Source organism: Lotus japonicus, chromosome 3, assembly GCF_012489685.1.
Source record: "Lotus japonicus ecotype B-129 chromosome 3, LjGifu_v1.2".
NCBI classification, from domain to species: domain Eukaryota; kingdom Viridiplantae; phylum Streptophyta; class Magnoliopsida; order Fabales; family Fabaceae; genus Lotus; species Lotus japonicus.
The window spans coordinates 731,670-742,682 of NC_080043.1; the positions used below are offsets into that span (position 1 = coordinate 731,670).

At 34.3% G+C, this 11,013-nt stretch overlaps 2 protein-coding genes across 2 annotated transcripts; one reads left to right on the top strand and one right to left on the bottom strand.

Annotated features, from left to right (window-relative positions):
• LOC130742633 (transcription factor bHLH18-like) lies at positions 1-4,185 on the top strand. The gene is made up of 5 exons (XM_057594733.1): positions 1-696; positions 1,375-1,507; positions 1,613-1,942; positions 3,370-3,753; positions 3,892-4,185. The coding sequence occupies exons 2-5, from the start codon at positions 1,472-1,474 to the stop codon at positions 3,973-3,975; spliced, it is 834 nt and encodes a 277-aa protein (XP_057450716.1). The 5' UTR covers positions 1-696; positions 1,375-1,471; the 3' UTR covers positions 3,976-4,185.
• Positions 4,186-5,808: 1,623 nt separating this feature from the next.
• LOC130749536 (transcription factor bHLH19-like) lies at positions 5,809-11,013 on the bottom strand. The gene is made up of 4 exons (XM_057602911.1): positions 10,855-11,013; positions 10,333-10,755; positions 6,632-7,021; positions 5,809-6,039 (listed from the first exon to the last, which is right to left on the bottom strand). The coding sequence occupies exons 1-4, from the start codon at positions 10,894-10,896 to the stop codon at positions 5,929-5,931; spliced, it is 966 nt and encodes a 321-aa protein (XP_057458894.1). The 5' UTR covers positions 10,897-11,013; the 3' UTR covers positions 5,809-5,928.

The window sequence follows — 11,013 nt, forward strand, 5'->3', positions numbered from 1 at the left end:
CCCCTGATCCACTTCCTCACTGGTACAATTAATCTCTTCCGTTCTCACTCCATCTCTGCCACCAAGCTCTGGCATACCACTGTGCTTCTCACCTAAGCCACCACTCCATCTCTTCCAGTTCTGAGTTTCAATCCATGAATTTATCTCTTCTTTTACCCCCCAAATGTTTTTATACGGAAATTAATCAAAATCCTAACTCTAATTCCAAATTGGTACCGAATAATTGAAGCCTTTTTCTTCAATCTAATAACATCGAGACAAGCACTTCAAAATGAAATCTTCATTGTTCATTAGACACAAGAAGATCAGATGGCATTATTGTTTTATCCCTTTTCTTCAATCTAATAGCATCAGACCCACACCTCATTTACCCTTTTCTTTAATCAACATTGTTTTATCCTCTTCAATTCAATAGCATCACACACAAGAGAAGAAAGTCCAGAAATAAAATAAAAAAATCAGTCACAAAACCCCAACTTGCAATCCCACAGCAAATCCATTATTCTCCTTCCACTTCCGCACAACACAAGCAGCATGGATATCATCGACATAAGACGAAAACCCCAACTTGCAATGCCTTTTTCTTCATCTGCCACAAAACCTTGCAAAATTCAGATCCAGCAAAAGGATAAGGAAAGAAACGTTTTTCTTCCAGATCCAGCAAGGGTGAACCCCAAATCACCTTCAGCCTAGCAGGTAGTGCATGGGTTTCTTGTTTATCGTTTGATTAGCATGGGTTTCTGGCAATTGGTGGTGGTGGTTTCTGAGGTAGGCTGAAAGAAGGAGGATGAGAATGAGGGTGGGGATTTCTGGTTGTTGATGGTGGACCAGAGAGGAGGGGCCTCGCTAATTTCGAACACTCCGCTTCTATCGCTGTCGCGCGCCATAGTTGCCACCACCGACCACTGGGACCAAAACCACAATGGATTCAGTTCAGAGTTTCACCATGGGTGAAGGGTATTTGTGGAAAAACAAAACTATCAAAGGGACAAAATAGTACTTTCAAACCATTTATGAAGTGAACCACGGTGTGTCACCAAACTCACTGTCCCACCCAAGACATCGTCCATGAAACACTATTTTCTAGGATCTAGATCCCCATGTGGTGATAGTAAGCAATTGATTTACACTTTTGGGAAATTTTGGTTTGTTTGGTGAGTCATTGTCTCATTGATTGACACTTTGCCGTGGTGGGTACATCACAGCTAGATAATAATTGAAAGGAAAAAAATTCTTAACAGATAATGTAATGGAGAAATGAGAAAAAGATAAAGATAGAAGGAAATGAGTTTAAAAAACATGTGTACTAAAATCACGACTGATTTATCACATGTATTAATTTTTCATATTTTTCTTGTTTAAAATTTATCACAGACTCACAGTAAAGCATCCTCCAACACCTTTGGGGCTTTGCCTGAAAGTCAATCTCAAAGGTCTTCTTTGCCTGTACTCTGCCTAAAGCTAAAAAACAATGGAGTCCCCATGGAAGAACTGTTTACCAAATGTGGTAATTAAAAATTAAAATTATATTTTATCAACAGAACACTGACTTCAAGTTTCAAACTATATATGTATAATGTATATACATTTATTTGTATATGAATTGATGTAGGAAATGGAAGATGGGGACTCATTCAACATCAACAATGAAGAACATTTATTTCTTGAAGAGATCCTGCAACAGTTTGCTTTGTCCTCTGAGACCGGAAGTCTAGCAAATAACTTACTCAATAGCACCGACGGTGGGTCGAAGGGAGTAGCCATTGATGAGTCCCAACCTGCCCCTGAAACTCATGACGACCAAGCCGGCGGTCGGAGAGAGAGAAGGAAAGGTAAGAGCTCTTCGGGGCATTTGGACCACGCTGTGGCCGAGAGAAAAAGAAGACTGGAACTGACCCAGGGATTCATAGCACTTTCTGCCTTGATTCCGGGCTTGAAGAAGGTTAGTCATTTTTTATATTATTGCACTAATTTTATTTTATTAATTGTTGCATACCTTTAAATTGCAATATTGGAGTTTTTACATCTATGCATAAAGTCGTGTCCTAATTACTTTGAGTTTCCCTCTAGTGGAAAATGGAATTCTACTTTTAGTGTGTTTGGATTAGGTATTGAGAAGATAACATTGTATGACACCTTTCTAGGGTGTGTATACAGTCCAAGGGAAAAGATAGAAAAATCGAAAAAAATGAGAAAAGATGAAATTAAGAAAAAGTTGGTTCATTAGTTAAAATGATATTTATGAAAATATTGTACGTAATATTTAAGCTAGGACTATTCAATAGTCGGATTCGGGTCAAAATTATCGGTTGTGTCGGGTGAATAGCAGCAAAACTCTAGGCCCGCCACCGTCCGATCTTAGGGTACGATTTTCTCAAGTTCGATTTGAACGAATCACAGGTATAACTCGGGTGGGGTTCACTCAGGTTTGGGGTTCATACTATAAAATCCATAAAATTTGGGAAAAGACAAGCGATGAGACTGAGAAAGAGAAACAATTCACATATTCACATTCAGTAGCACAGAAGATTATTTCAAGAAGAAATTGAGGAAGAGCGGTGGTTATTGTCAATACGTGAAGATCATGCCTTGGACTCAATCAAAGAGAGACGTTGAGGAAGAGCGGTGGTTGTTGTCCTCGATAGGTGAATATCATGCTCTGACTCAATTCCTCTGAAACCCTCCTTCTTCTCTTGTTCTTCTCTCGCCATTCCAACAACGAATGGAGATGGAGCTTTCATATTGTTTTCTATGGATGGGTAGGTTGAAAGGAGAGGATAGAAGAGAAGAGGGTGGGAAGTGGAACATACAAAAGGGGGAAGATAAGCGACGACTAGCTAGCTTCTGGGAAGGGAAGAGAAGAAGAGAAGCGGTGGTGGCTAGGGTTTCTCAATGTCATGAGTGATGGATATGGTTTCTGAGTTGTGAGTGGGGAGAGAGAAGTGAAGATGGTGAAGCAAAGTGTGTGATGAGTGACTAGTGACTAGGGTTTCTCAAGTCAGTGAATATTTAAAAATGTAGGGCTCACTAAAAAACTAGGTTGGGCTGATCTTGGTTTTTTAAAGACTTGCTTCCGTCGAGATGAAGCTCAAACCGAAATCGATCGGATTTTTTAAACACACCTATAAAGCCACGCGGTTTTGGTCAGCCCATTTTTTGATACAATCGTAATTTTAGCACATAAAAAACATATTGTAAATGACTTGTATTGCGTGTTAGTTGAAAAACATAATTCATAGATAAGTTAATTTTTTACATTATCCACCTTATAATTGCACAAAAAATTAAACGTAAAGATGAAAATTTGAAAGCCACAAAAAATTAATTTCTTTCACAATTACTTAGCATGAGATGGTTTTCAATGTGTAGATTGACAAGGTCTCAATTCTTAAGGAAGCAACCACTTATGTGAAACAACTCCAAAATCGAGTAAAAGAGATGGAAGAACAAAGTGCCAAGAAGATAATCGTAGAGTCAATGTCGGTTCTCAATGACGCCGGTTTCCACTATGACCAAGGCATTGTCCCTTACAACATGAACTCTGATAACCGCCACAAACTCAATGATGCAGCACTCCCTGAAGTTGAAGCAAGAGTGATGGAAAAGCAAGTGCTCATCCGAATCCATTGCGACGGAAACCAAGACATTTTGCTCAAAACATTGTCCCACGTTACTAGTCTTGATCTCTCCATTGTAAGCCACACAATGTTACCATTTCGGAAGATTTCTCTTGACGTTACTATTATTGCTCAGGTACACAACAATATATCTTAATTTGTCAACTAATGAAGAATTATGATTTGCAAATTGCTCAATTTGGTTTTGTACAAACATAGACAATAACATATATGCTTTTGCAAATTGTTTAATATATGTGACTATTAATTGCAGATGGGTGACAATTACAAGATAACTTTGAAGGATCTAGTGAGAAGCTTGAGAAAAGTTCTTTTGGAGTCAACTGACATGAAATAGTTGCGACCCATACATGCGAGAGTGATAAATGAGTCAATATACACGATTTAGTTTTATTCATGGAAAGTTTGAGAGTAGCATATAGCACATGCGTATATCGTATTTAAATCTCATACATATGTATGATTTCTAAGTTTTTTTTCTTCTTTCATACATATAAACGAGTTCACAAAATTGTTGTACTTGTCTCTCCCAAAAAGTGTTTTTCTTTTTTCAAATTCAAACTTGTAACATTACTTAATATCGGGAGAAAAAAAGTAAAGGAGTCTCGAAGAAGAGAGAAACTGTGGTGGCAACGACAGGTAAGGACCAATATTGGATGTTTTTGGAAGTGTAGGATTGAGACAAACTAACTCATTTATATAGGAAGTAGTCTAAATCCCAAACACCCCAGGTCAAGACGAATCGCGAGTAGATGTGTTAATTAGCTTCTTGAAGTGAGGTAATTATTCACCATGGTGTGTTTTAAATTTAATTAATTTATTGCTAATCATTACTTTTTGTGTTGGGAATTGCAAAGGAGAAAGTAGCATTGCAAGCCAAAAGACACATAGGAAACCTTGGACATACAAGTTAACTTGATTGCCAGGAACCTAAGTGGAACAATAGGAGCGATCAAATGTGCACTTGGATTACTCGATTAATTGGTGTTAAAATGAACATTACCTCGCCCAAATTCAAAAGGCACACTTCGCCTTAATGTTAAGGTTTGGTGTCTTGTGGGTTGAAACTGGTGAGGTCGGTAAAAGGGGTGAAATCGAACATGGATCGATGTAGTTATAGGATTGCGGATTGGAACGAGCAAGTTCAAAAGGAGCGGCATCTTTGGAGTACGAGTCAATGAAGCTTCAAATTCATAGACACATTCTGCCTTATTGTTAAGGCTTGATATAGTGTGAGCTTGTTGACTAAAATGAGTGACCTGAGTATGGAGAACCGAGTTTGGGCCTAGTGGATCAAAACATACTAAAAGATGTTGAGTGGAATCTTCTAGAACGGGGCGAATGGATCTTCATGTGCTATCTCTTTTGGTATGAGAGATTTATCTTATCACGTTTCTATTGCGGATCGTTGTATTTGAAATATTTTACATTATTGAATGGGTCAAGGCTCACGAGTCTGATACTTACCAGTAGCTACGTGGTTAGGGGCGATTGCACAATAGACTAGATTTTAAGGTATATAGTAGCAAATTGTTGTAGGAGACCTCAAATACAATTGAATACAAAAATTTGAGTCCAAAATTATCTTTCATTCTTAGCTTAGTCTCTAATGAAGTTCACTTTTGTGATGAACACCCTATTTAATTGTTTTCTAAAGGGAATTTTTGCACAATAAGATTTTGGGAATTTGTGATATCAATAATAAGATTTTGGGATTTTGGAGAGAAAAATTTCTCGCGTGGGTCCCACTGATTTTGATCTTTCCATCCACAGTAACATTATAACCAAACAGACAAGACACACTTTTTAATGATGTTTTTCCTCTCATCGTACATTCTTTCCTATGTCCTTCTTGCATTCCAAACACACCGTTAGAAAGATGAAGGAATAAAAGAAAGAAAAGTGAGAGATGTGATTAATGATGTGATAGAAAAAAAAGATAGGAAAAGAAGAATAGTAGAAATGAAATGGTAGAGAAAGAAAAATATAAATATATATCATAACTCGCAATAGTTAATAGATAACGTGTTAAGTTTGGACCTCCACTGTTATTGAGAGTGATTCTACACGAGTTAAGCTCACAAATTACTTAAACATTTTAGTTAGGCTATGTTTGGTTTTATGTCTGTTGCATAAAAATTTAAGATCACAGATGTGAACGTCTTAAATGTGAAAGAGACTATAAACATTCATTAAGTGAAAATACTTATAAACTGAAACGAAACAAACACTTTTAATCATACAAACAACTTCATTCTCATGAGCACAAAGGGTTAAAAAAAGCAAGTTGTTAATAAGATAGTTGAGGACGAAAACGATCGGTGGTGACGTCGTTCAACAGAGCTTGTCTGACGTTGTCCACTATATCAGGCACCGTCGTGTTTTCGCACGCGTCACCAATCTGCCATCCACAAAGACAGACACAGTACGTTGTTAAAATTCAATACACAATTTTTACCGTACAATACAACACGTGACATATAATTATTATTTCCCACCAAACATTTTGTTTTATCAATTACTTTACCTAGAAAATGTTGAAGAATGAGCTAGGATCGATATAATTATATATCATTAAATTAAATGTGATAGAATTAAGTTTTTTTTTAAGTTAAGTAATAAAAATTTGTGTTTGAGAATAAGAGTTTAATTTTTGTGCATCGGTAAGGTATAGAAGTTTGACACAATTATTCAATTATAATTCATTTTTCTAATTTTTTTTATAAGTCAAATAGATTAAAGCAAGCAGAAGGACAATTATACATCTCATTGTGGTAATCATGTTTAAGTTGAGTATGACCATTATAAACAATAATGTTGTTCTTATTATATACTTAGCCAGCATTTGCATTCACATAAACTTAAACCGAAAACTTCTACTTAATTTAATTTTTATTTATTTTGACCATTGATAATTTAAGATAATTATTGCATGTCATGTGTATCATTTTTCAACATTTAAATGTAGAACATGAAACTCTAGCTATGCGTACCTGAGCAATGATAGTAATACTGAGAGTTGAATTCCCAAACGGCAAGACACTGCTTCCGGTGACACACAAACGAAGATTTTCAAGTAAGTCCAATATTTTGAGCTCAATGCCATTTTCCCTCTCACAATGGATCACAATAAGCACCTCATTCTCCAACACCCTTGCTTTAACATCAGGGAACAATTCTCTGGGTCTACACAAATCCTCAGAATTATTTGTTTCACTTGATGTGGTAGGAGTATCTTCACGATTTGCACTCAGATTCATTTTCTTCAGAACTATCATTGATTCTTTGCCTCTCCCATTTCCCTGTTGTTCTAACTCTGTCACGCGCTCTTTCAGTTGCTTCACATAATCGATAGCTCCGTGAACTATTGAGGTCTTGTCCGTCTATTAATCATCATCGGCAATAATTATCATGTGTTTCGCACATATTCTTTGAATATGAAGATTAGTAAATTTTTTTGACTCTGTTAATATTTGCAGCAACTATAAATCACTAGAAATGTGAACTATGTTGGATGTATGCTATATTAACTGTATGTTCGTTTATTAATTATTGTTCATTAATCATTTGTAACATAGAAACAATTTAAGTTGCACTTGTTCTTAATTTAGAATAATTTTATAAATAATTTGTGAGTAAAAAAATTAAATATAAAAATTTTGAACCACAAACTAACTTGATGAACAATGTGATCACATCCCTACTTTCCGCTCTCGTGCTTGTGTCCAATCAGCTTTTGGCATCTGACAGCGATAAGTCATTTTGGAAAAGGTGAAAGTTGAACTTTATAGAAATGCCTTTGACCAACAAAAAAAACTTTATAGAAATGCCCAATTAGAGGGCACAACTATTTTATCACAAACATTTTATTCATAAAAATGCAGTGTTCGATGTAGATATGGAAAGCCCATATATATAAAGAAATATATGGTTAAATAAATAAATTCTATCCACCCACCTATTTTCTAGGGTTAATTATAATTTTTATTCCTATAAAAGAATTGACTTATTTGCTATCAATTTTTTTTTGACTTATTACCCAATTAAAATTTATTCAATTTTTCTTAGAAAGTGAAAATATATATTAATAAATTAAAGTCTAAGAGCATGTCACTCGAGTAGGAAAGTCAAACGCAACTGATCTATTACAGAATAAAGAGCAAATCATCCAAAAGACCCAAACAGACAAAAGAGAACAAACCTAATAGCCCGAGCAAAAACCACCCAAAATTTATTCGATTTAATCCTTAAAAATATGAAATAATTTGTTTTAAATTTTTCTTTAGTCTCTCAAGAGGAATTGAAACCACAATATTTTTATTATATTCACAATAACCTAAATTAAATAAATCTTTTGGTAGGAACTAAAACAAGATTATTAATTATGTAATAAAAAAAATTTATTTAACACTATTTTTATTTTATTTTTTAAAATATTTACAATAAATTTAAGAAATGCATTTTTCTTTGAACTAAAATATTTGAGATTGATAAAAATAGTGCAATATTTTTTAAGAAATGCATTTTTATTTAACACTAAACTTTTATCAATTATATTTTTTTAAAAAAGTGCAATATTTAAACTTTGAAACCATTTGTGTTTTCACTTTTTCTTTTCTCCTTTGCGATGTTATCATTTGGACTTTGGACCTTGCCTTTTTACTTTATTCTACGCTTTTCACTTTCTTCATCATTATTAAGTATTATGTCTTAAAAAAAATTATGTCTTGAAGTTGGAAGTGTCCAGAATCCAGATAGTATATTCCTTCGTTATCTGGTGCATCCTTGGCTAAGGACGACTGTGAAGATTTGCAAACTCCTTTTCCCCCATTTTTTTACAGATGGATGACAAAAATAATAGATAGTTATAGCTTATGAACCTTATTTTTTATAAAATAATATCATACATGAAAGAAAAATGGAAAAAAACAACCTCAGAAAATAGAAGAGAGATTAAAAAACAAGTGGGTTTTATTTTAATCTAGGTTTTAATTTGAAAAATTAAAGAAAAAAATTGGCTCAATTTACTAGAAGAAAAAAGAAGAAATAAAATCAACAATTGATGTACAAATCAAAGTTGACACTAAGAAAAAAAATAGCTACTAAGTTTAAAATTGTTTGATTGTATTTTTAGGTTGGGTTAGATTTAAACGGTAGTGGGCCTGCAAATGTTTAGACATTCTCCAAACCATGGTAGTCAGTATCGCACGATACGTATCCCGATACGATACGAAAATCAACCAAACGATACGTATCCCATGTATGTATCTTTTTGTGTTCGTATCGTGACCTGTATCGCACATATCGCATGAGTATCGCACGATACGTATCCCGATACGATACAAAAACAGTTTTTCAAATGCCGTTTCATCTTACTCCCCTAGAAAAATTAGGGAGTGGGCATTTAATTTCATTAAAAATTAGTAAATTGCTCTAAAAAGTGATGTTTTCTTTGATTCTTTCACCCTTTCACGTTCAACTTCACTTCAGCAGCCCTTTCATGTTTCACGTTCAACTTCAGCAGCCCTTTAATGGCTTGGAATTAGGGAGTGGGCATTTAATTTCATCTCTTTGATGTTTAGTACTTTAGTTTGGCTTATGGCTTGGAATTAGGTTGAACTTGAACTTTGTGAGACTATTTTTCTACTTATGACTTGGATCTTTGATTATTTTGAACTATATTTAGATGATATATTAGTATATTATTTAATTTATGACTTAATTTTTTTTGTGTCCGTATCTTACGATACACGTTACGATACGATACGCGACACGGAATTAGGGTCTAGCGATACACGATACGTATCTCGATTTGACTACCTTGCTCCAAACTAATTAGCCAGGAATTTAATTTTTCTTTGGTCCATCGGAAAATTAAGCAATGTTTTGTTTTCTAAGAATTAAATGTAATTGTGTAAACTCCACCACAAATTTTTTCTGGCTTCTGAATTTGTCAAGCTCTTAAATTCATTTCTCAAATTTTATTTTTAAAAACAAGCATAGTCTTTTTTTTTACATTGAAAACATAAATTGCGCACACTAGGGATTGATTCTTGGACCTCTCTACCCCAACTTTATGTCTCTAACTCTTACCACTTGAGCTATCATTTAAAGATAAAAACAAGCATAGTCTAAATGAATGTTAATTAAATATTTAAAGAAAAGCAATCTTATTTAACTCTTTGGAGAAAATAATAATCAAAATTACCTTTCTCTTTTCGTTTCTTAAAAAATAAAATATTTCAAACACTTATATATAATAGTAGTTTTTTTTAACTTTTACATTGAGAAGGATTCGTATCCCTCGTGTGGAAATCTCACATTATCATATCATGTAGAGATCTTAACCTTCAGATTTCATGGAAAAAAATAATTAAAGGTCAAAATCTTTTACATGTCATGTGAGATTAGCACATGAGGGATCTAAATTTACCCATTCGTAAAACTGTGGATATATATCCAATAAATGATTTCCGGAGATCGAATTAAAAATTAAAATGATATTAAATATTATTTTATAATTTATTTTATAAATAAAGTAATAATAATCAATAATAAATTAAACAGAAAAACAAATTAAGAACTAAAAAATTGAATAATAATTTTCCAATATAAAAAAACAAATTGTAATCGGTGTTTATTTCCTTCCTTGAAACAACAGATGTTAAAAAAGAAAAGGGATTAATCCCATTACCTTCTTCAAGCCAGGAATAGTAGCTGAAAGTGCTATGAACTTCTCTGTCAAATCCTGTCTCCGTTTTCTCTCCGCCATAACATGATCCGTTGTCTGAGAATCGCTTCTATTCTTCTTTCCTCTTTGAGTGGTGGTGCTTGGTAATTTTGGTTCCAAGCTCACATGATTTTTTTCCAGGTTCCTTTTTCTTCTGGAGGACAAAGAAGAATTATTACTAGATTTAGAATTAGAATGTGTACCTCGTTCTGAGGTTGCACTCGCAGGTAAAATCGTGGAGTTATCGAAAGACAAAATGAATGTTCTCGGTTGAAGCTTTTTCTGGACAACCAAAGATTGAGATTCATGGTCAGGAGACAAATCTGGTGGTAGCAGGATATCTCTTAAGAACTCATCCTCATCCTCATCACTACTACCCAAGATTTCCTGTAACAGTTGTTTCATAACAGAACATGTTAATTTAGGTCATAATAGGACACTATGTATGATGCTGCTTTGAAAATACTGTGATAGCTAGCGTGTTACCATCTGATGAAGAGGGAAATTCTCCCATGACTGCTCCATCATCAGAAAGTGGAAGATTGGATGAGTGGCTTTGGGTTATGCAATTATTGTATTTGACTATTTAGTCTCCACAGAAGGAAGAAGGGCCCTGAGTGGGTGATTGATGATAAGGGGGCAAGG

Coding starts and splice junctions, on each gene's coding strand:
- LOC130742633 (XM_057594733.1), top strand. CDS start 1,472: ATGGAGTCCCCATGGAAGAACTGTTTACCAAATGTG. Junction 1,943..3,369: donor TGATTCCGGGCTTGAAGAAG/GTTAGTCATTTT, acceptor TTCAATGTGTAG/ATTGACAAGGTCTCAATTCT. Junction 3,754..3,891: donor ACGTTACTATTATTGCTCAG/GTACACAACAAT, acceptor TATTAATTGCAG/ATGGGTGACAATTACAAGAT.
- LOC130749536 (XM_057602911.1), bottom strand. CDS start 10,896: ATGATGGAGCAGTCATGGGAGAATTTCCCTCTTCATCAGATG. Junction 10,756..10,854: donor ATTTCCCTCTTCATCAGATG/GTAACACGCTAG, acceptor CAACTGTTACAG/GAAATCTTGGGTAGTAGTGA. Junction 7,022..10,332: donor CTATTCCTGGCTTGAAGAAG/GTAATGGGATTA, acceptor GATGATTAATAG/ACGGACAAGACCTCAATAGT.